Consider the following 26,042-nt stretch of genomic DNA (forward strand, 5'->3'; position numbering starts at 1 on the left):
ACATCTCATTGCATCTTTTTTGACTGTTTCAAGTCTACTTCGATAACATGTTGTTTACTGTTGTTTGGAAAGACGCTACTGAAAACTCCGACATTTTAAAGTTGACGTGTTTATCTCTTAGGTGCATTCTTGGTTTGAACTAATGAAGACCTGTTTTAAATCCATCAAATATGATGATTAATTCGTCTTACAGCTACATTTAGCTGCCGATTTGATCAATACAGTTCCAACTTCCAACTTTTAGAATCTGTTCACACTTATCGCTGATAATCTGTTAATTAATAATGGATGAACCCGTTTAAATGTGGATTTACCAGGCGAAAGTTGTTTAATTGTTGCGTAATATATGTGCCGAATTGCAGAGTGGTACCTACAGATTTGGAAAATACGTTATGTCATATTCTGCAAGTTAAGGATTTGCACTGATTATCACATTTTGTTTTAAAATGCATGATTTTTCAACGCAGTCTGGTTGTCCCAAATTGTCCATGATTGGCAGGTGTGCCCTTTTACATCAGGGGACAGGCACATTCCTGTGGGACCACTGACCCACTTCAATATTGACACCTATTGATTGTGCTCCTTTTTGTTTGCCCTTAAATAACTCACTCTCTTAGTGCTATGACAGTGGGTTGCTGGTTTCAGTACTAGAGGGAGTGTTGCCTTCAATTGCATGTTGTCTGACTTCACATATCACCCGGCCTGCAGGGTTGGAACAATGTGACACTGTGGGATATTGCTGCAATAATGACTTGCATCTCCCAGTCACCCCATGTCCCCTCTCTTGTGAGTACATCTTTCCTGAACGCCTTGAATTGGCAGCACAAAAATAGCTACACTTAAACTGAAGACTGCAGAAGAGAAGACCTTTCCATGTGGGATTATTATGCATTTAATTGCATTTATACAACAGCAATAGATTGGTTTTCACATGTTTAGCTCAGTCGGTCATCATGCAGTCATATTTCTATTTCAAGAAGCAGTTTGCATTGCTTTCCACTAAAACACATGCACGCCAAACCACAGAAAAGTGCTGAAAAGAAATGACAGCTAACAAAACATATTTACCTCAACACATTAAACCCTTAAGAACAGTGGTTAGATATCCTAAGTGTGTGTGACAAGCAGTTCACTTTCTCAGTTTGATCACATTTGTCCGACAGACGGGCAGCGCTGACCACTTCCTATAATCAACTTGTCTAAGATCTTTGAAACTCTACCCATGCGCAGATTAGCTAAACTGGCTGCATCTCTGTCTGTTGATTGCCTTCCCTTTCCTTAATGACAGGCTGCTTCCTGATGTGAGAGAGAGCTCTGGCTGAGATTCAAGCCTCATGTTGATTTAAAAGGTCACCTGCATCAGCATCAGTCAGAGATTGAACAAGCAAGACAGATGTGATCTTTCCACTCCTGCACTTCTGTGTGTGTCTGTGTGTATGGTGCATGGAGATCTCAGAGTGTGTGTGTGTTCATGTTTGCCCTACCACTGTGACAACCACAGCTGATCATTAGTAGTGAAAAGGTCACTGTTGTAACGCTGCTCCTCCTCAGTGAGACAATATCATCCTCGACATCGTCTTCCCGATGCTTTTTGATGAAGCTTTTACTGTATTCATAATATGCTGTAGTTAAACCGGTCTTGTTTTATGGTAAATGCATTTCCGCTTGTGCTTTTCATTGCGTTTGCAATTATAGGAGTAAGGAGAAGAGTCAGCATCCTGTGTCAGTTCGCTGGCCAAGGAATCCTCCGGCCCGTAGCAATCAATAAGCACTTACTGCAGAGAAGCTTTCTGCAGTCATGTCTCTGTCCGTCCACCTAGATTTCTGTCTTTCTCCACATATCTATCTGGAGAGGCATCTCGAGTGTCTCCTCTGCTTGTATCTGCCTCCTCCTCCTCTTCCCTCCGCAGCCTTCGCTCACCTCTGCAGTCACGTGTGTTTTCACCTCGCTCTGCCCTGCTCTTTGCCGCTGTGTGTTTGCAGCAGAGGTCATTCTGTTTGCTCTGCTGATATTGTCCATTTCTTTTTCCCCCGGAGCCAGCTGCTGGGACTGAGATAGGTAGGGCTTCCTCAGCCTAGGAAACACAGGAGGAACTGGAAGTCATTACTCAGAGTACTGTACGCCATGACAGCAGCTGTGCAGGAGGAGGGAATTGGACTTTGTTTTGTGTGTGTGTCCTTGAACCAGTCGTCTAGGACTAGTGTGAAAAATGAGCCACTTATACCTTGCGCCGCCACAGTACAATATTGCCTTATCGCCCACCCAATTATAGATCCTTCAACTAACAATTATTCATACACTCTCTTCCCCTCATTGGCGGTTTCTAAATATGTCTCTTCCAGCTTTAGTCCTCATCTTCTTCCATCAGCTTCTAGCTTCATGATTCAACTACAGAAAGCCAGTTCAAATCTCTTCCTCACATGCCGTGGCAGAGCTCTCTCAGTAATGCTCTGTCCTATTACTCTCCTTTCAGAAGCAAGTGTTGTGGCAGGCTGAGTTCTCGATGGGTTTGTCCTGGCATGAGTGCCTACAAACTGATAGAGAAGAGAGGGAGTCCAAAGAAAGAGTGTGTCGCAGATAGAGGACAAATCTGTGTGTTAATGGGACAGCCTGTGTTTGTATGCAGGCTTTACGCTATTAATCAACCTCCCATAACATATTGAGGGCGTCCAACAACATTGTCTCAAAACCCCAACCTTGTTCTGACCAGTGAATAGGAATCGTGGCCATAAAAGCTAGGCGGAGATACATGGAACTTAATAAAGTACATGCCTTAATGTTCCAAAAGGTCTATATTTTACTGCCTGTGCTGCAGCACCTCTTTTCACCCTCTGTCTGAAACCAGAGCCTAGTCTGCTCTGATCGGTTAGCTGTGCGGCTCTGTTGTGATTGGTCAACCGCTTGATTGGTACACCTTGTCTCACGTACAAGGTGTTGGAGTGCTATCCAATAGAAGTGTGAGTGTTACATAGTGATGTCACAATGTGCAGAAGTAAACAAAGGAGTCAAATGGAGGCGTTGCAGGCAGGGGGGGGGGGGCAGTGTGTGGGAGAGAAACTCCCTCTGGAGAGAACACAGTGAGTTTAGCCTTTGCAGACCATTTACATGCACAAAAACCAATATAACACACTACAGGAAAGGGAAAACTCCAAAAAGCATAATAGGGCCCCTTTAACATGGGTCTTCCCTTTTATCTTGTCATATATGCCCTTGTTGATTTTACAACTGGAGCCTCTGTAATGTAAGAAAAATGTGCGACTTGATCTAAAAATGAATTATTATTGCATCATAACGTTTTCATGGCGTATCCTTATGATGCTGAATTGACTGGCTGAGGACAGGAGTTTGAAGGCAAACGGAGGACAGGTAAACAGACAGGCGGACCATTGGAGAGGAGTGATGGCCTGGCGATGCAGAGGGAGATTGTGAAGGGATTGATGGTTATGGAGGAGAGCGCTCTGTCCCGCAGACGGATAATCAGACAAGCGGCTAATGCAGAGCTGCTGGCAGCCGATCTCCATCAGAGCCTCGTCTATCTGTCATGTCTCCATGGCAGCAGATGCTGAGCTGTCACTCATTTATACTGTGCTGCTCGACAGGCTTCTGTTACCTGTTGTGTGTAAGTGAGCAAGTTATCCGCTTATTGCAACCACGCTGTCAATCCATGATTAGGTTATGTTTGTTTAGTGGAATTGCTCTTTTGAAGCCACAAAATCTGTCCACAGTCACAAACTACATCTGTGGAGATATCTATCCTCCTCCCATGACCCCTATGATTAAAAGCTGACAAGGCTGTGTAGAATCGATATTAATAATACCATAGACATAGCTTTCAAACTCCCTCACACACAGATCAGTCCACGATCACATGATGCGGCTCACATGACACCGCGCTGCCGGTTGGGGTTAAAGGATGCAGACAGAGGGATGTGTGTGACAGAGGACAGAGTATAGCTCGTATATTTTGCTTAGTAAGAGAACGTGAAAGGGGTGCGGTGCGAATCCATTTTCATTCCAACATGGTCTGCTGCTGTTCACAATGAAACACATTTACTTGGGTTACGTGTGTGTGTGTGTGTGTGTGTGTGTGTGTGTGTGTGTGTGTGTGTGTGTGTGTGTGTGTGTGTGTGTGTGTGTGTGTGTGTGTGTGTGTGTGTGTGGTGTGTGTGTGTGTGTGTGTGTGTGTGTGTGTGTGTGTGTGTGTGTGTGTGTGTGTGTGTGTGTGTGTGTGTTGTGTGTGTGTGTGTGTGTGTGTGTGTGTGTGTGTGTGTGTGTGTGTGTGTGTGTGTGTGTGTGTGTGTGTGTGGTGTGTGTGTGTGTGTGTGTGTGTGTGTGTGTGTGTGTGTGTGTGTGTGTGTGTGTGTGTGTGTGTGTGTGTGTGTGTGTGTGTGTGTGTCGACTGAAGTAGAGCCTCCATAAATACCTCCACACTGAGCCGTGACTGTCAGACCGCCGTCCTGCATTTGTTCCGCTCTGGAAAGACTTGACCGACATGGGCCGGTTCTGATATTTTTAGACCGCCTGAGCCAGTATTTTTAAAGAATGCGTAACTCATGGAGGTCGATTTGTCTCAATATCGTTTGTGTGAATAGGGCCACAATCCTTGTATGCTGATCTGTGAATGTAAAACATCTTTCACAAATGCAAATTCGAAAAAAATGTTTGCAAATAGAAAACGAATTGAGTGAACACCTAATATTTGTCTTACGACTGACAATCAGGAATTTGTATACCCAGCTTTTATTTGTGGATTGGAAAGTTATTCATATTTATTTTTAATCAGAATTTTCAAAGACAATATTATAATTGACTATTTTGACCTACTTTAAAAAAATGTATTTCTTGGCTGTTTGAAATAGCATCTTAACCCACGAGGGACAGTGAACTACATTAAGATCCACGACCAAATGAACATAATCAAAATAATTCATATTAACTACAGCTCAAAGAAAACGGCTGAAGATAATATCCAATAAATATTTTCTGTTGATCAATGGTACCATGATCAAACGTCCTTCAAAATTGGCTGTGTAATGGCTTAAATGCATTATAGGTTTTTAGGTTTATTACGGTTGAGGAAAGACAAATGGTGATTGATTGCAATTGTGTAAGACAATGTGTGTTCTGTTCATGTCAGCCTTGTTATGGTGCATTCAATGTCGGCAGATACAGTAGAAGCTGTACATTGTTCTGCTGTAGGTGAATACATATGTCAAACTAGTGTCTGTTTATCTGTGCGGTATCAGTGTGTAGATATGTGATGGGGTTGTGAATGACAGAAGGTTGTGTGTATGTAAATGTGGCTCCCCAAGTTGTTCTGGAGGACCGAGATAAGAACCACACACACACACACACACACACACACACTCACAGACACACATTTTCTGCAATTAATTACATTCCCTCTCTTCTCTGTTTGCTTCTCAAACTCACTTGCCCTTTCTCCCCCTAACTCATCCCCTCACTGTCCCTCTCACCCATGCTTCTACACATCCTTGAATACATGTACAGTTCATACACACACACGGGCTCAAAGGGTTAATGTGAACCATTAGTAACTAGAGCAGGCTGTAAGTGCTTTAAAGTGCCAGAAGGGTGTAACCAAAGTGACATATTCAGGGACTGCGAGTGAATCTCACCTTACATGTGTTCCCCATGACAATAATATGACTGTCATTAATCAGGGCATTGAAAAGAATACTGCTGTTTTATATCTCCGGTTTTAATTGATGGCAGCCATTAATAAATACCAAGGCTGTAAAGCTGTCTCTCAGATAAAGCAGTGTGCTGTCTAACATTACAGATCAACTTTCAAGACTTTGTCTGATCTTGTTTCTGTCAAAATGAGGTTAGGACTATATTGATATCTAATGCAATGCAAATAAGAGAAAAACATATTGAATATAGAGAATATAAATATCAGTACGTAAGTGTTTTATGTAAGACAACTGAGCAATTCAAACTTAAAAAGGAAGAAAATGTGATATTAGCTAAGCGATTTAAAAAATAAAATAAAAACTGCCTTTCATTAAAGGTGGGGTAGGTAAGTTTGAGAAACCGGCTCGAGATACACTTTTTGTTATATTCCATGGAATGCTCTTAACATCCCGATAGCAATGAATATCTGAAGTGCTTTGACAAAAAATCCATAAAAAAATATCATCTGTGGAAGCCGTAGTACTGTAAAAAGCACGACCAATCATTTTAGCCGGCCCGGCTAAAATAACTGGATGGCCTACCTGCCTGTCAGCCTTCCATCTGTGCACAAACTTATCTCGTGCCCTCATTGGTCATGTGCGCGTTCGTGTGTGTTGGAGGAGGGGCTCTGTAAGGAAGTGGCAGATTTGTTCCGGCTGTGTATTTTCAAATTCTAGCGATCTCGAGCCGGTTTCTCCAAAATTACCTACCCCACCTTTAAGCATATTCAGGCAGTAGTCTATAATGAAACACATGACCACACACCACAGTTTAAAAAAGCAGTAAATAAACTCTGAGCTAACTTGAAATGCTCCATTTTAGTTTAATGCACACTGGTAAGCTCACCCACAATACCTTATGAACATATGGGATCATAAAGCAATTTGCACCCACTGAGAGCATTTATTGAACTAGAGACCATAATGATAACCTGGAAGATTATTGTTTCACTCGAGACTTGTTTCCCTTTGCATTGTGAGCCTTGTGAAGTGTTGTAATGTGTGCATGTGCTTCGTAACTTTATTTAAACATGTTTCGTAACATTGTAACCCTGCTACAGTAGTTATCACCATTTTTAATACACGTACCAGTTATCTTATTACGTCTTTTTCAATCTGACTGTAAGGGAATACAGTCCCATGACATGTTCTCCGTTACTCCCCAACCCTACGTACAGTAGACCCTCCCTCTGGTCGTCCCTCATCTGTCCCCATCTTGTTGTCCTGAGGGCAGAAGGCTGAGGTCAGATCAGTCATATCCGCCGTTCTTCAACTCGGCTCAGAAGTCCTGCAGCTTCATGAATATTATAATTACCCGCCTTCTCTCACCGGTCGATAGTTATTCAAGGACAGAGATACACACCGCGTCACCGTTCCCGCACCTCCCCTCCTCCAACAGATCTCACGTGGGGGCAGCACATGTGATTCTATATACACATTTGGCCATATATTCTATATAAGGCAACAGTAATGAATAATAGAGGGCGATAAAAGCGGCTTCAACTGCTGAGCTTATGGCTAGAAATGGGGCTTAAAGAGCACAGTGGATACAAGAGAGAGACAGACAGACATTTACATGGATTGCAAGAATTGATTAAGACAATAGAAGCTGTAGACAACTTTGTCTGATTCCTTTTATCTCTACAGGGCCCAAGTTGCAATACACATAATTGAATTGTGGAGAGAGGACATAGAGAGGTGGACACAAACACAGAAAGATACTGACCATCTGCACGGTATAAACGCTTTGCTAGTGATGCTGCAAGTTTGAAGAATAATGGCACAACAAGCCTGAAGTATTGATATGGGAACTATGATCAGTTTCATGTTTAATCTAACATTTCCAGATAGATACAGTATGAACATGTTATGAGGACTCCAAAGGCCAAAACAGACAACAACAACAAACATTTCAAATCTCTTCCGCCTCCTTACAAGTTGTATGGCAGCTGGCGAGTTGGGCTGCACAAATTGGAAATAATAACAAAATTGCGACTATTTTGGCTTATATTGCAATTCTGAGATGATTTGCGGTAAATGAGGAAATGTTCATGTTGAATTATATTCACATTATCATGTAGACATGTATTAAAATGATCTTGGTAGACTTGGGGTCTTTTTTTCAGCACCACAGATATTTTGCTACACTAGATACACCAGTCCATTTCATGATTGAAATACACTTTTGATGCAGGCAAACAACAAAACCATTGGAAGTAGGATTGTTAGAAACAAGTTTTATCACATGGCAATCATATGTAAAGGGTTTATAAAAGCTCGTTGTGGCCCATCAATGCTACACGACAAGAGAAGTGTCCTTTAAATCATAATCTACCAAGTTTAAAGAGCATCTTGCAGTGTGAAAAAAGGCTAAAACTGAGAAGAGTAAGGCACTTTCAGATTGATCCGCATTAATAGGGTCTTAACCCCACATGCTCTGCACTTATCTTCACCTCTCTCTGTGTGTGTAGTGTGGCACAGAGAGTGTGGGGGGGGGGCGAGACAACAGACAGGACAATTTGGCAGCTTTAATGCTAGTTAGGCCGGCTGAGCTAATTAGCCCCGATTTCCTCATCCTGATTCAGACGGGCACGAAAGCCTCGGATTACTGAGACCAACATTTTCTGTGTGCCACTGAAACTGTTCCTCAGCGGGGGGGGGGGGGGTTTGGGTGCCTTTATTTGCCGAAGTCAACTAACAAGAGCTTTGCAAATGTGCACCAGTGTGTTGCACAGCGAGTGTGGAAGGGCTTGTGGTGGTGAGATAACGGCAGCCTCCCCTCACCCCACTGACGATGAAAGGGAGCTTAATTGTACGGAGCCCAGCAGGGATGCTACTCTCTATCAGGGGGCTGTGGCTCTGTGACCTCTTGACCTCCCTTTGTCCCTTAAGCTGCTCCTCATCTGACATTTGTCTTTCCAGATATTCGCCCCGTTCTGTCAAAATGCAGTGTTTGTGCTGCAGGGTTTCAGGTAGGGCTGTGCAATTAATCGTATTTTAATCGCGATTACGATTTTGGCCTGCCACAATTACGAAAACAACATAATCGGAAAAAACGATTTTTATTTATCATATTTATATATGTTTAGTAGCTTGTGGAAGTGCGCTCCAAAATATTTGTTGATCTTGTTTATTGGTATTTATTATTTTGATATTATTTATTTAAATGTAAATATAAATGTATCATTTATTTTTGTATTGGTTTTTCAGTTGAATTGTACGTTCAGGGTAATCAACAGTTAAAAAAATACTGTTCAAATGATTATTTGTATTTGTTTTAAAGTTCAATAAATGGATGTTTTTTTAAAGTCAATGAATAATCGTATTTAATAATCGTGATATCAATTATTTACCAAAATAATCATAATCATGATTATGATTTTTGCCATAATCGCACAGCCCTAGTTTCATGTCAGTTGAATGTTTGTGCATGTTTGCAGCGTAGGAGTTGTTGCCTTTAAGTGTCACTGGGAAAACTGGAAACCATATACACAACCAGGCATGTTGACACTGTTCATTGATTTTGTATTATTTAATAGTTATTATTTAAATTATTTAATTTTCAGTTTTTGTATGTAGTGATTTAATCATAATTAAAGTCATTATTTAAGCTACTTTTTATGCTTTTAATTTGAATGCAGCTTCATGCACATTGTGATTTGGGCTAGATTTAGGGATTTAATGGTAGACAGGTGGAGGTTGGATTCTGCAGCAAAAAAGGGCAATCGTTTTTTTTGCGGAAAAAGAGGTCAAATTCATTGGATTGTTGGAATAAAATGCACAAACGACATTGTTGCCTGGACATTGGATTTATCCCTGCAGCCTGTTGGCAGTGCCTGTAGCAGTTTGATTTCTGTGTTTGTGTTTTGTTGTATTTATTTTATATTTAAAGGTGGGGTAGGTAAGTTTGAGAAACCGGCTCGAGATCGCTAGAATTTGAAAATACACAACTGGAGAAAATCTTCCACTTCCTTATAGAGCCCCTCCTCCAACACACACGAACGTGCACATGACCAATGAGGGCACGAGATAAGTTTGTGCACAGATGGAAGGCTGACAGGCAGGTAGGCCATCCAGTTATTTTAGCCGGGCCGGCTCAGATGATTGGTCGTGCTTTTTACAGCGCCACAACTTCCACAGATGAGATTTTTTAATGGATTTTTTGTCAAAGCACTTAAGATATTCATTGCTATCGGGATGTTAAGAGCATTCCATGGAATATAACAAAAAGTGTATCTCGAGCCGGTTTCTCAAACTTACCTACCCCACCTTTAAGAACAAGTTACTGCTGCAAGTCACAGGCAGACATGTGAAAAAGCCTGTGAACATTTGGGCTGTACGCAAGGCGGAGATCGAATCTGAAGCCTGTCGTGTCCCCTCCCCTCCTCCCCTCCTCCCCTCCTCCCCTCCTCCTCTCCTCCCCTCCTTCCCTCCTCCCCCACACCCACCAGAGGTGTGAGGTAGCTTGTCATACTGAGAGCTGTCAGTCAACATGACACATACGCACACAGAGAGGTTCTTGGAAGAGTCAAATTTAGTTTATTTGATTAAAAAGTGTTGCGCCACGTACTCCACCCTGTCCCTCACAGCAACAAGTGACACGACCAACTTCCCTTCACAGAATAACACCTCTCTTCAGACAGTCACTATATGTGCTAGAAAAAGACGTGTAAAGTCAGCCAAGAGTAGATTACAATGTCACATCAGTGCTTTTTGCTTCATGTGTATCTTTTAATATCATTAAATCCACTTTACTCCATCTCCCCACTTTAGTGACGCACCAGCAGACTGTTCTCATTGAGAGAGATGACAGCAGTCTTTGATCAGGAGCTTAGAAAGACCTGCTTCATACCCGTGCCTTTCCTAAACCCTCTTCCTCTGTATGGGCTTCTGGCTTACAGGAAAAGCCATCTAATCAGTTCATAATACAGTATCGACTGGTGTAATAGTCCGTGGCTGTGCTCCAGGCCTGCAGTGCACACCACCCTGCCAGTAAAGTTCACTGATGAAGTTACCGTATGCTGTGTGTGTGATTCTTAATTCATTAAATGCCTCGTTCAGCTCCAGACAGTCGGCCAATTACTCTCATTAGGGATTCTCCATTACGGCTTGATTGGAAAAGGAAGCTGCAGACCGCTCTTGCCCTTCTCTGTCTCCTTTCTTATCAGAAGTCAAAGATTCTTGCACCTAAAAACTGCCAGAACAGCTCAGAAATGCAATTATTTCAATCACACGTTTAAAACAGAGTGCTGTTTCGGCCTGTTATGGGGTTTTTCGATACTGAAGAATGTAATATTGTGTTGTATTTGAACTCCACAAGTCAGGGTTGATTTACTCTCCAGTCTTTTGGAGTTGAGACCTTAAATGCAGCCCAGTTTGTTCCTTAAGAGGTGAGATGGAAGAGGAACAGGAGGGGGTCCTGCTGTTAACAGTGTGTTTGTGCTGTTGTTACTCATAATAAACTACCCTGAAGTTGACATGTATCCTTTTTTTTCTAACCCACAGTTATTTATGAGTGTGCTCTGGAAAGTTTCATAAATTTATACACTCCAGACATGTTAGTTATTCGCCGAGAGACCACACACAGTCATGCAGGAGATATACAGGTGCTCACACTCTTCCTGTTATTATCACCTACACATTCGCCTTTCAATTATTTGCTGCTTCTCCCGGGTCCCACTCTGCTACTATATGATAATGCTGACCCGGTGCATTAGGCTGAGTGTGCAGAGCCGTGTAAGAGCCATCAAGCTTTAGTGAGCCCATGAATTGCTGAAGTGATCACTACTTGGCAGACTCTAAGCTCCCTGTGCTCGCTCGTAGCTCTAAACAATTTGTTTTATAGCCTAAAATGCACTCCTCAGTTGCTCTCCTTAGAGCCTTCCGCCAAAAAAAACATGCACTTTCAACAAAAATGTGCACACACACAGATTCCCTTGCATGCACTTGTTTGCGTGCATATTCTGTCACCTCCTGCCTGTACATAACACATGATTTAGGACACATGCATATGATTTCCCTCTGTAGCACGTTATGCTCCGGCTCCGCCCTGTGCGCTGGGTCCCAGCTGCACTGAAACACACTGGCTTTGTGTGAGAACAGCTGGCTGCAAAGTCATTTGGACACACGCTCGCACACACAAGCACATGCGCACAAGCACTCGCACAGTTTTCCAGGCAAGCAGAGCCGAAAAACAGTGTCTATTGTCAGCGAATAATTGAATGCGTAAACGGTCGGAAAGGCAGTGAGAGTTCACGGTGTTCTAGCGATAAAGGCGAGTGGCTGAAACTCTAGAGGAACACCTCAATAATGACATCAGCATGTTGGCACCTCCACCGGCACACACAGGCACATGTTGCCATGGGAGAGTGTGTGTTAAGTCTGTCCTGGCACTGAACACACTGCTCTGAGGCCAGACTTGCTGTCGTAAAAGGCGAATTGAAACACTCCACCCAGTTACTGTTTCTCTCCCCCCTTCCCTTCCTCCTCTCTTTCTGTCTTCCCTGACCAGCACCACACCAGTTCCCTTCACTGTTGTTGTGCCCAGCAGCAGCTGGACTCCCAGACACTGTAGGGACGTTGTTTGGTGAATTAGATCATTGTTTGAGAGCGGTTTGCCTGTTTTCGCCCTGATATTGTTGGATCTCCATGGCTATGTCGTTGGAAGAACTATTCAGCTTTTTCACTTCAATAAATCAAATACTCTGTTAACTTAAAGTCTGGCATTCAAAATTACAAAAGTACTGGCATCCAAATATACTGAAGTACAACAAATAAAAGTACTATTTATGCAGAATGGCCATTTTAGAAATACATTTGATTATATATTTGGATTATAATTTGTGATGCATTCATTTGATCATAATCCTTTACATTTTGGAGCCGGTGAAGGAGCTGACTTTACACTGCCAGGCATCTTAATCTATAACATTATATCATAATTGATCAAAAGATTGACATGTTATATTGATTTATATGAAGCGGTAAAGTAAATAATCTTGTCAAATAAATGTAGTGATTTGAAAGTACAATGCTTCCAAATGTTAGTGGAGTAGAAGTATGAAGTAGGATCAAATGGAAGTAAAATACAATTACTTAAGTACAGAACTGTCCAGCAATTTCTTTTAATCTGTGCTTTTTGATGTGTCTGAGGGCATGAGTGACTTTCTCCCCTCACATCCCAGTAATTATCTCACAACTTCATCCATGCATTTATATTCTATCCATTCCTTCTCCCTCGTTCCTCTACTTGTATCTTCATTCTCACTTTTCATTTTCTCTCATCCTCTAACCCTCTCAGCTTATTTGCCATTGATTTTTTCTTTCTCTATCCATTTATCTCAAACTCTTTCTTGCACTCTCAACCTCTCCATCCTCTGGGTGTGTGAGGGAGGGAGAGGGAGGGACTGTAGCGGAAGAGGTTGGAGAGGAAGGCGAGGCACATAGCTGTGGCTGGCTAATTGAAAGCCGGCAGTTTGGTCAGTGAAGTCCCGACGCATTGGGAGTGGTCAGGAATTGTGTGTGTGTGTGTGTGTGTGTGTGTGTGTGTGTGTGTGTGTGTGTGTGTGTGTGTGTGTGTGTGTGTGTGTGTGTGTGTGTGTGTGTGTGTGTGTGTGTGTGTGTGTGTGTGTGTGTGTGTGTGTGTGTGTGTGTGTGTGTGGTGTGTGTGTGTGTGTGTGTGTGTGTGTGGTGTGTGTGTGTGTGTGTGTGTGTGTGTGTGTGTGTGTGTGTGTGTGTGTGTGTGTGTGTGTGTGTGTGTGGTGTGTGTGTGTGTGTGTGTGTGTGTGTGTGTGTGTGTGTGTGTGTGTGTGTGTGTGTGTGTGTGTGTGTGTGTGTGTGTGTGTGTGTGTGTGTGTGTGTGTGTGTGTTTGAGTGCTGCTGTTGTTGTTGTTCTCTACAGTTATCCTCTTGCTACTCTCATTTTTTTTTTTTATAACCTCTTTCTGTGGATCTCTCCAACAAGCTTATGTCCAAGCCAGTCAGCTGCAGCCAGATCAAAAATAAGAACAACCTCAGATTCAGCAAATAAAGGTGCATGGTTATATAGTGGTTAGAGGAACTATCCTTTAACTGGAGGATGCATCATTTTCAGAGCAAATGCAGAAGGACAGTTTCTCTGTCATGTGCACATGTGTAAAGGTGCAGCATGCTATAGAGTGGTGCAGGAATGAGTCCTAAAACCCGGAAATGAGCATTGTATCACTTCCTTTTTCTCTAAGTCAACAGCTTCTGAACGTGTTTTTGTTTAGAGGCAGGGCCGCCCCTGGCCAACATGAGGCCCCACGCAAAGTTATATGATGAGGCCCTCTGTTTCGCGAGCGTCGACGGGGACGGGATGCTAGTGGAGCCTCGCCACACTAATTGCGCCGCATTTTCGGCTCAGTTGAGGCACCCTCCGCAAGATGAGGCCCCACGCAGTCTGCATGATCGGCCCGTAGGGAGGGACGGCCCTGTTTAGAGGCCTAGAAAAAGGTCAGCTGTTAACACAAGCTGAGGAAAAGAAATACCCCACCGATGAACGTCTGAAGCTTCTATGTGTCTCGAAATCTACGTTTGCTTACAAGTGACTAAATGAGACCACTAAACGTCATCACTCCAAACAATTAGCCGCCTTTAGCCTAGTGATGGCGACGTGTAGTCTTGTGACCATGATGTTGTTCCTTTATAGCCTCACGTTAGCTTTTGACTTCAAAAGTCATAAAGTGGTGGTAATATGTGGAGATTATCCTGCTGAACAAAACATGTAAGCATCATAAAGGTTTGTTTGACACAGAGCTTATTTTCTGCAATGTACCGAAATCCAATTGAAAAATCTGATTGCTTTTTGTGAAGTGAACCCTAGCAACACTCATCCCTGCACCACCCTATTGTACACAGCCGGCATACATCCTAATTTCTGTGTTAAACCTCACCCTGTGGACCGAGCCCCGAGCTGCAGCCGTCTGGTCTGCTCAGGGATAGAGGTCAGAGGTCGGGGGGGTCAGTGTTCAGTACAGGAAAGCCTACTCATGCAGAACAACACATCGTAAACAAGCCATTACACACCATCTGCAGCGGCGTCAAATCCCCAAACCAGCATGTGTGTGTGTGTGTGTTTGTGTAGCTGTGTGTGTTGGTGGTGTCACTGAGATCACACCCAAAGACACACAAGTGAGGATCAACACACACAGCCAGACGGGGACAGAGAGGTGACAGGAAGTGACCATCTGGCTCCACTGAGGCATCAAATGACCTGCTGAAAGGTTACATTGGCATTATGCATGTGCTGTGTGTCATACAGAGGGGGTTAGAACATGTATTAGTGTGTGAAGCGGGGCTGGGCATTATAGCCACATCATACATCCTGATATAGGGCGTTTATCACAATATAGCAGGTCTTCTGTAAATTAGAGAAGTAAATTGTGTAGATTATGAATTAACCACAGTTTAACACCCATTTGTATGTGTGAATTAAATACTTGATAAGGTTTCTGGATTTTTTCTCAGATTGTTATGAACCTCAGTGCAAAATTAACATAATAGTTTAAAGTGAAAATAAAGAGAAATAAATACATATTTCCAGTTATACATTGGCAATATTTGCATGCAACCAAATACAAAGCAATCAGATTAAGACAATAGTTTGATTTACTACACTTGGGTATTTCCATAAGCAGAATTTTTGGGTTTAGGCATGCAGATTTGAAAACATTTGCTGAACAGATTAAGGAAATCCTGCCCACTGCTGTTGAACACTACAATTTATTTTAACCAACATTTGGGTTGCAAGTGGACTGTACGCATCATTCTCCATCTTTTTGGGGCATGCTGGTGTACTGAAGCTTAAAGGTTGGAGAAGCTTGTGACTGAAAGGTTGCCAGCTGGAGTGTTTATCACAAGAATAATGAGAGTTCAAGTTAATATCTGGTGTTATTTTGTACCATAAGATCTTGATGTACGGTGTCATCGGGATATAATCCAATGGAAGACATGTTTATATTGGATAATCGCTCAGCCCTAATTCAAATATCACTATTGACTATTACTGCTTCATACAATTATGCTTTACTTGTGTTTTCTTGCTTGACGACACCTAAGCATGTGGACATTGATTGCTCTGCGATTATGCACCGACCCACTCCACCATCTGTATTTATCTAACTAGAAAACTTAAGAAGAACACTAATAGGTCTGAGTATGCGCTTACTATCCTTTAACATCATGCTAGGTATCTGTATTCTGTCATATCCATCTTTCAAAGTTAATTGCCAGCAAGTAATTAAGAAGTTTTCCGTCTTTAGCCGTTACTGTCAAGTTTGGAAAGTCGCTATCTCTCCCAATTATTTCCACGCCTGCTCATTTACATTTGCTTCATGCTTCTTTACCTCGGCAGCAGATTTGCTGATAATGAACCCATCGCCTCTCTCTCTGATGCCAAAAACTCTCTCTTCATTTCCTGATGGCCTCCTCTCTTTTGCCAACACTTTTCATACTTTCCCATCATTATTGTCTTCTCTTGAAAGTCCAGCACCTTACACCACCTTCCATTCTGTCTTCCTTTTCTCCCACTTCCTGTTTTTGTCTCTTTCTTTTCTCCCAACTGCCTCTCACACGCAGACCTTGCGCCCTGTCAGCCCATGTCTCCTTTTATTCTTCTCTTTTCCTCGAGTCTCCTCTTGTTTTCTAAGACAGCACCGCCTCCCCTCTGTGTTGCTGCTTGATACCCAGCATGCACTGCAGCCCCGTCGCCAATCCACCCTTCCTTCACCCTGTCTCTGGCTGCCGTCCACACTCAGAGACAAGCAGCCCTTCTGGCAATGCCCACTGGTCAAACACCTGCCACTCTTTACACACTGAGGAAATCAATGTGACCACATCTGCAAGGCTATAGAGTTATATATGCCTTTGTGATAGATAATGAAAGGGAAATGTTTTTTTTGTAATATATTTTGTATTGATATTTTGCAGCAAACAATTACACAGTGTTTTTTCAAGACATAGTAATTGTACATCTTACATTTGTCTGTCCGAATTCCGAAATGCCTTTTTATTTTTTTACACAAAGATAACATAAAAACAGTAATAAGTACGAACAATACGAACATTAGGGAGTGATCAGGAATTCACAGTAAAATCATACGTTTGTAAAAAATAAAATCTGGCCTATGAGGTTTTACGAAATCAGTCCACTTTCTCCATCGTGACACAAATAGTTCCAGTTTGTGATTGACAGATGATGTTATCCTCTCCATTTTGTAAATATCCATTGTAATATCCATCCATGCATTTAAAGTTTGGCTATCATGGTGACACTTCCTTGTAAGAGCTTTTTTTACTTGCCACCAGCAACAGATTTAATACATATTTGTCTTTTTCAGTCCATTCTGCAGGTATGAGTCCAAAAAACAAAGTCTTATTCTCCATGGGCACATCACATTTGAAAATAACTTGTAAGGCATTATGTGTCTCTCTCCAAAAGACCTCGATAACAGGGCAGTCCCAGAAAACATGATAATGATTTGCATTTGAATTTCCACATTTTCTCCAGCAGTCTGGGGAGTTGCCACATAATGAGACTTCTGAGAGAGATTTATAAAATATGTTTTCAGGCTTTTCCAATAAAACTCCCTCCAGTTGTGTGAACTGGTACATTTCCACTGATATTTCAATATTGTTGTCCTATGTGTATTCATCTTTAACTTTGCCGCCTGTGACTGGTTGTGTCAGATTGTTAGTGCTCTGTTAACCCGACACGCAGCCAGACGTGTGGATTAGCGTCAGATTCAGGCGCACGTCTTCTATTCTGAGATTCCCCAGAAGGAGAAGCCTGTTAATTTAGCTGCTATAAATACAGGACCTCCTCCAAGCAGGTCACTCCCAGACCTGGTGTGTGTGTGTGTGTGTGTGTGTGTGTGTGTGTGTGTGTGTGTGTGTGTGTGTGTGTGTGTGTGTGTGTGTGTGTGTGTGTGTGTGTGTGTGTGTGTGTGTGTGTGTGTGTGTGTGTGTGTGTGTGTGTGTGTGTGTGTGTGTGTGTGTGTGTGTGTGTGTGTGTGTGTGTGTGTGTGTGTGTGTGTGTGTGTGTGTGTGTGTGTGTGTGTGTGTGGTGTGTGTGTGTGTGTGTGTGTGTGTGTGTGTGTGTGTGTGTGTGTGTGTGTGTGTGTGTGTGTGTGTGTGTGTGTGTGTGTGTGTGTGTGTGTGTGTGTGTGTGTGTGTGTGTGTGTGTGTGTGTGTGTGTGTGTGTTAATGGCTAGCCTCCAGCTCAGTGGGGCATGGGGCATGGCTTGTGGTGCCACAGTGACAATGACATTTGGACACAGCCAGAGCTGTTTCTTTCTGTATCCTTAATTTCAATTTTGTTTATGTTTAGCGCTTTTTACTGAAGGCTTTGTGAAAATATACAGCAATATAGTTCATGAAAGACTGAAAAACAGCTGATCTTGACATTTGAGATGTATTTTTTCTACAAATGTAATATACTTGATGTCATAGTAATTCATTTCAACATTTAATTTGTTATCATTATTATTGTCAATTAATCAACTCATCAAAAAAGTAATAGTAGTATATTTCTTTATATGCATTGTTATATTGCATACACTAGATATCCACCATTTCATTGGTAATATGAATATATTTGCTATATCTTCTTATCTTTAATTCAAGTGCAATGCCTTGTTTACATACAAAACTATTTCCCAATTTGTGATCAATAAATGATACTTACCTAATCTCATCTAAAGAAACTGTGTATTAGATATCTAGAAAATATGCTGCTCTCTTGTAAGACCCTCTTAGAATATCAGTTAAGTATTCACTGCATACAAATCAACATACATGTCTGCTTTGAATGTGAATTACTAATTCTCTCTCCCGGAAACAGACACTCGAATGAATGAAAAACAACTCAGCCAATAAACTCTCATAAACAAACACTTGATCTGTAAAATAAATGCTCCACTTTGCAGACATCCAGCAATTATCTGCCATCCATCTCTATACAGACGCTGTAATTCTGTCTCCTTTGTCCCGCAGTCAAGAATGTAATTGGTTTTCAGTCAGTGAAAGGTTTTTTTTAATGGCAGGCTTATTTGTGTAGCTACATTGTGTTCAACAGCCACAGTTTACATTTTACACGACTCTAGACGGATCATTATCTTCATCAGTATAAGTACCCTCAATCATGCTCTCATTTGGTCTGATAATTCCTCTGTGTTTCTGTGGAGAAATCTGTTATGTTGTATGCATGCCAGACATATTACTAACAATGTGTTTAGGTTTGAAAGAATAGATTTAAAGAGGACATGTGTGGCTTCATTTCAAGTTCACATTTGTTTGTTCTGCGTCTACTGGGACATGTTTCCACGCTTAAAGGTGGGGTAGGTCATTTTGGAGAAACCAGCTCGAGTGCGCTAGAATTTGAAAATACACAGCCGGAAAAAATCTGCCACTTCCTTACAGACCCCCTCCTCCAACACACAGGAACGCGCACATGACCAATGAGGGCACGAGATAAGCTTGTGCACAGATGGAAGGCTGACAGGCAGGTAGGCCATCCAGTTATTTTAGGCGGACCGGCTAAAATGATTGGTCGTGCTTTTTACAGTACCACGGCTTCCACAGATGACATTTTTTTAATGGATTTTTTGTCAAAGCACTTCAGATATTCATTGCTATCAGGATGTTAAGAGCATTCCATGGAATATAACAAAAAGTGTATCTCGAGCCGGTTTCTTAAACTTACCTACCCCACCTTTAAATGTTCAAGAAGCTCTTTATTTTTCTCATACTGCCTGTGCTGCAGCACCTCTTTTCACCCTCTGTCTGAAACCAGAGCCTATTCTGTTCTGGTTAGCTGGCCGGCTCTGTTGTGATTGGTCAACCGCTTAGAGATGTCCCGCCCTTAGCATATCACATACAATGTGTTGGAGAGCTAGCCAATAGAAGCACAAGAGTTACAGAACACAGAGATGTGTGCCTTTGCAAACCATGTACATGCACAACAACCTATATAACACACTAGAGGAAAGGGACAACTACCAAAGCATAACAGGGCCCCTTTAATGTGTGATTTTCTGCTCTTAGCGTTCACCTCCATGCAGAGCGAGGGTGGTTATATTCCAAGAAGTAAGTTCCAACACTGTGGTTAATCAGAGGCAACACAAGTGAAGAGTACTGTGTCGAGGCGAAAATCTGCTTCCAAATGTGGACTTTAATGTGCAAACTGCATTCATTTCTCTCCCACTGCGCCTCTGTGGAACAAAGAGATGGACTGGTGCTAACAAAGGGACAGGTAGAAAGGAGAAAGGGGGTTTGAGGGAGAAGAAAGGAAAGCCGATGGAGCAGGGTGGAGTGGAACGGATGGAGCGAGAGAGAGAAGGCGGAAGAAAATGAGCACTGAAAGTATAAAAGCTTAAATCAAAAGAATAAAACATTCCTCAGAATCCGGCAGAGACATAGCGTTAGAGGAGAGGGAGAGAGATTAGAGGTGGATAATGTGCATGTATCAGGCAGAGAGGGGAGGGAATAGACATCATTTGTGGGGAAAATGTGAGCTTGTTATGGTATCACTGAAGAGGAGGAGCACACACACTCCAGCGGTAGGGCAGATGCTGCACGGCATTTGATCATTTGCTCATTATAATCACAAAGTAACAGTCCTGAAAGACGACCTTACTGATCAATATTCCTGTGCTTGAGGCAATGAATGTGCAAATGAACAAGCTTGAGAAAGAGCAAAGGCACCAACACTCAAGGTCAACTCGGCTCTGCTTCTGCTTGGTCTTTGTTTGATTCTTGGATCCCTTTCGTGCCCTCTCATCCCTCTCACCTCTCTCGTTGCTTCTTCCCTTCACTGTCTACTGTTTTGAGTTCAAGCATACAGTGCTTTTAGCTCTGCTGGCAGACTGGAGAGGGGCTTAGAGATTTGTTTAAACTCTGGACAGAGTTCCCAGAGGCAAAGCCAGACCGATTGAGGAACCTTTACAGTCTGCATGTGTTTAGGTGTGTGAGTGTGTGCATGTGTCCACAATGTGGGGGTACTACACCAAGCATACAGAGTGTAATCTGCCCCACATAAGCCAGGTCAAATTTAGTTGAATCCCTTTGAGAAAGCAGTTAGATGAAAGGGACCACGGCTAGATGTGTGAGCCTGGAGTCTCTCATTTGGGCTGCAGACGTTCATGTTCTACAGCTTCATTTTTTATTCTCGCACTTGAGGTGTGTGTGTGTGTGGGTGGGTGTGTGTGTGGTGAATTAAGTTTGCACTAAATGATTCAGCATCTGTGAGTCTGCTCAGCGAGGGTGGGCTCCTGGGTGAGAGGGCAAAAGGCCATGTGTTTGAATACTGTCCATAACACTACTCACACACACACACACATGGGCGTCGCAGCCATTATATGAGGGTGGGACAAGTCCCCCCCACTTTTTCAAATGATTAGTTTAGACCCCCCCACTTTTACTATGCGGAAAGTCCGTGAATCGGTCTATCCACTCGCTGCACTTTGTAGAGCGCTGTGTCAGTGCTTCACTATCAAATTAAATCCATTCCACTTGCTTATTGAGAGAATGCCCAAATCAATGAAACTCCGTTCCATGTTTTCACTGCTACTTTGTACCAAGGCAGATTCTCACATAGCGCGCGCACGTTCAAGGAGTGATGTCATAGTTGGACAGCTCAGATCTGTTGTATGAAGCGATGCCGGTAGCGGAGGTAAGGCACACACACCAAATGTTCAGGAAATGGTTAATACAGCGAAAATCAAAGCTGACGATCTCTTGGTTTGATATGTTTTCTCCCCCAGACAACATGGACATAAGAACATTTTTTTCAAAGAAGAGGAAAATAAGTCATCAGCTGGTAGCAGTTAATCAGTTAACAGTGATGGCGGCGTCTCACTTCTGGAGAGGAGTTTCGTCTTTATGTCATGATAGAGAGATACAAATACTGAATAGTTTAGATGAGAAAAGGCATCAAAATGCCAGGTTACTAGTATTTATCAGTATTTATTATCACTTCACCACCTCTCTTGACATCTAGGCACTTGAGAGTGAGTCAGAGGCAGAATACAGGGACAGAGAGAGAGGTCCATTGCTGAGGTGAGTGATGAAAGGGAAATGACAGTTGAGAGTAAATTGTGATGTGGACTCTCATCCCAGGATTTTAAGGAAATCAGTGGGGATATTGAACAGGAAACATTTCAGTCAAGAGGCATCATATGACCAATATAGACAGAAGAGCAACATTTATTTGAACATTTAAGTCAATGATACCATTCCTAGGTGAACTTAACATACGTATGGAGTCAGATCAGTCTCAATATTAATAAATGCTCACAGAAGGATTCACAAATGTATTTTGCGATTTATATATAAATGACTCTCCACAACAATATCTCTCAATGCACTCACAAATATTTATTGTTGTATATAAATGTACAAAAAATGGGCATTTAAACTGCTTTTTATTAATTCAAAGACGGCTCTGAATTAATAATCAAATATGTTTCCTTTCTTTACTACTGGATGAAATTACAAAATGTACCCATCATTTTCCTCATGCTAGTATAGCCACATAAAAGTATCAAACCACCTGTTAAAATGCACCAGAATACAGGAAATCTATATATTTTTTCACCCCCGTTAAAAATGTCCCCCCCACATTCAGGATGCTTCCTACGCCCATGCACACACACACACGCACACGCACACTCACACACCTGAACACAGAGTCCTGAGTGCTTTCCGAGACACACCTCACTAATGTATCCCCGCGAAACCTGTAATGTACTCCAGTCTCACACTCCTGATGTATTTTTCTCGCTATCTGTACAGAAAGATCGAGAAGTCATGCCTATACTCCCATTGCACTTCTCTTATTATGTCTTTCTCCGTTGGCCAAACACATTGACATCATTATCCATCATTTACATTTCTTTACGATTGCTTGATTTTGAAAACAGTGCTGTGTGTAGTGTTTTGCAAAAAGTGTGCTTAGATCTGGTATTCGTTTTACTCCCTAAATGTCAGATTCAATAGTTGTGCTTTGTGACATTTAAGTGTGTATGTAATTTGATATTAAACCTCACTTTTTCCCCCCTTCTCCACCATCTCTCTTCCTTGCAGGACAGCGACATTCAGAAAAAGATTGACCATGAGATCCGGATGCGGGACGGGGCCTGCAAGCTGCTGGCCGCCTGCTCTCAGAAGGATCAGGCGCTGGAGGCGTCCAAGAGCCTGCAGACCTGCAGCACTCGCATCATGGCCTACATGACGGAGCTGCAGAGGATGAAGGAGGCGCAGATCATGCAGAAGGTCACGCGGAGGTCGTCGGATGCAGGGCCGATGGACGACAGACACCCGTGCAAGGGAAAAGTAGCCATCTCAGGCGAGTAAAATCTTACCTTAAAGGTCACCTATTATGCAAAATCCACGTCTTCATGTCTTCTCTACATCAACATGTGTCCCCTCTGTGTAAAGAGATTCTGAAAGTTTCAGGAACAAAGATTCTCTCTCTTTTTGTCCTGATCCATTTATATAAAAACCTGTCTGAAAATGAGCTGATCAGATTTTGGCCACTTCATGATGTCATAACGATTTTTTGGCTTGGTAACCATTAGCCAATCACCAACCAAGGTAACCCCCCCCCCACCTTATCACCTGAATCTCCTCCTAGAGCACCATTGTGTTCTTTTTAACCAAATATCTCTGAGGGGCGTGGGGAGGGGCTCCTTATTTTCATCTAAAGCAGGGGTCTGCAACCCTCTTTAAGCCCTCTGCTCTGGCTCCCTTGAGTTTACACATAAATAAGAAGGAAATTAAATAAAAGTATTTGTAGGACTATTTACATTTTGTTGCATTTTGAGGTGATACTGTGACACATAAAAAAAAAAAAAAACGGTTTTAATTAGGTTAACTAAAATATGCGTCACATCCTGCTACGGTCCCGCGCCAGCGCCTTTTCTTGCAGGCGAATAACCTGACCCCCGGCTCGATGAGCGAACTATGGATAAATCAAAGAAAATAAAAGTATCGGAGGAACACAGGATTTAATTCTGCGTGGAGAGAGTTATCTGCTTTCACAGCAAACGATGCTGGCTTACCGAGATGTTTGATATGTGGAGAGAAGTTGTCAAAGGTGCTGCAGCCTTTACGTATTGGAGGAAAAACACGGAAGAGGAAGACAGCTGACGATCTTCAGTCATAATTCAATCAGTTAACTCTTTTTAGGGTGCAGCTATATGTTTTATTTATTTCAAAGTGGGTCCATTTTAATTATATTCATTTTCTTCAAATGTGCAGAGGACTCCCCAAGTGCTGTGTTGATTTATTTTAAAGTAGGCCTGTGTATTTTTTTTAATTCTCCTTATAAGAGTTCTTTGTTTCTTATTAGAGGATAACAGTTTTCTATAATGTAATAAGTAATAAATAATAAATGCAAAACAACTAGTTTTTGTCTATGATGTAACAATAAATACAACTTTATAAGCTATCAAATATGTTTTGCGGCTCCAGACAAAACAAATTGTTGGAAAAGGGGGCAAAATGGCTCTTTTGGTCAAAAAGGTTGCAGACCCCTCATCTAAAGTAACAGACAGAGAATCAGAACTTTTGAAACAGGGCTGAAACAGAGGGGATTATGGGATGCTGCAATGATGTGTTTTGTATATATCTGAGACCTATAATATATTGATGAAAAGCAGTATAATAGGGCACCTTTAATGTATTTATTTGGTATATTTTGACATGGACCAGCTGTTATTAAGATCTTGGTGTTCACTTTAATGTTACAATTCAATCCAGAGCTCCTCTTCTCAGGCACAGGCTGAGTTAAGGTGCTGCGCTTTGCAAAATGACAGCGGGCAGTTGGTTGACTGATTATGGAGCTGCTCTGTTTGCATCACTGACGCACTGCAGAGAGATCATTCACACCATGGAAACCAAGACAGGGTTTTCTTTGTTTAAGTTTGTTTTTAGAACATGATGAGAATGTAAAAAAATACATATTAATGAGCTGTGAGACAGTGGGTGTAGGTTCATGGGGCCACCGCTGCATGTCTTGTACCCAGCTGGAGAGCAAACTACACACACACACACACACACACACACACACGCACACGCACAGTAATTCGCTATGGACACTTTAGCCAGTGCAGCCCACATATGAGTTTGACAGTGAGGCTGATTAACATTTTTGTGGTCTAATCTCTTGTCTCTTGTGGTTACAGATCTCCGTATCCCTCTCATGTGGAAAGACACGGAGTACTTCAAGAACAAAGGAGGTGAGCAGCCACCTCTGTATGCATGTGAAGAAATTCATTGATAGAGTATTAATGAGTAATGCCAGCAGGATTTAATAATGATTCGCTTCATGGGGAAGTGATGTAGCTTTACACATTATGAAATGGCTCATTCAAAGATGTGTTAAAGCTTTGTATAATCACAGAGCTGAGTGTGGGATTTATCGCAACTAATCTCCTTTTATCATTGGCTAGAGGTTGAAACACTGATATAGATTTTTAGTGTTATATTTTAAAATGCCCCTGACCCATTTAACTGTGCAAACAGACCATACAGGATGGCATTTTCTCTATTCTATGCAGCACAGTTCCTGGAGCTGATCATTACAATCTGTTGCAGCTTTACCATATATCTCCATATTTTCCAGGAACAGATTTCTCTAGCTATGAGAGACTCCTGGCAGCACGACCTGGTCCTCAGCACGGGCTGCTGGCTTTGTCTCTTGGCTCTGAGAAGCAGCAGCACACAGGTGCTAAACTGGGTCATTAAAGGGCATGCCGGAATGTGTCCTAAATCCCGGAAATTAGTTCGCATTTTACCACATCTGGTTCCCTTTTTCTCAAAGTCGACTTCTTTTTGAATGTGATTTGGTTACATGCCTGACAAAAGGTCTGTGGTTAACACAAGCGTAAGAGACATTTAAATCTTATTATACCACCTACAATACATCAGTACATTTCCCCCTTCTAAATGTCAAAAGCTATTGTGTCATAAAAACCGGCTGTTTCTAACTAGTGAATAAATGAGACTGCTAAACGAAATCACGCCAAATATTAGCCGCCTTTAGCTATTAGCAGTATTAGCTTATTTTCTTCTGGCAATTTATTTTACGCTTCTAAAATCATAAAAGTTGTGTTATATGTAGTGATTATCCTGCTGTACAAAATGTATAAGTATCATAAATGTGTTTGACATAGAACTTATTTTCTGCAATAACCCAAAATCCCCTTTCTTTTTGTCGAAGGAAGCCCTCGCGATGCTAACTTCTGGGTTAGCCTAAAACACGTCATCACTGCACCACTCTGTTATAAAGCCATTTGAAAAGATCTGTGTTGCATTTCAGGGACTCC

General features: G+C 42.1%; 1 protein-coding gene across 4 annotated transcripts in view; it reads left to right on the forward strand.

Moving 5' to 3' along the window:
- rtkn (rhotekin) overlaps positions 1-26,042 on the forward strand; it is a 77,926-nt gene that overhangs the window by 41,649 nt on the left and 10,235 nt on the right. For all 4 annotated transcript variants that reach the window (XM_034148808.1, XM_034148805.1, XM_034148806.1 and 1 more), the window contains exons 2-3: positions 22,798-23,059; positions 24,900-24,953. In XM_034148808.1, coding sequence (XP_034004699.1) covers positions 22,798-23,059; positions 24,900-24,953 — 316 coding nt within the window. The remainder of the gene's footprint in view (positions 1-22,797; positions 23,060-24,899; positions 24,954-26,042) is intronic.

This window comes from Trematomus bernacchii, unplaced genomic scaffold (assembly GCF_902827165.1).
Source record: "Trematomus bernacchii unplaced genomic scaffold, fTreBer1.1, whole genome shotgun sequence".
Classification (NCBI taxonomy): domain Eukaryota; kingdom Metazoa; phylum Chordata; class Actinopteri; order Perciformes; family Nototheniidae; genus Trematomus; species Trematomus bernacchii.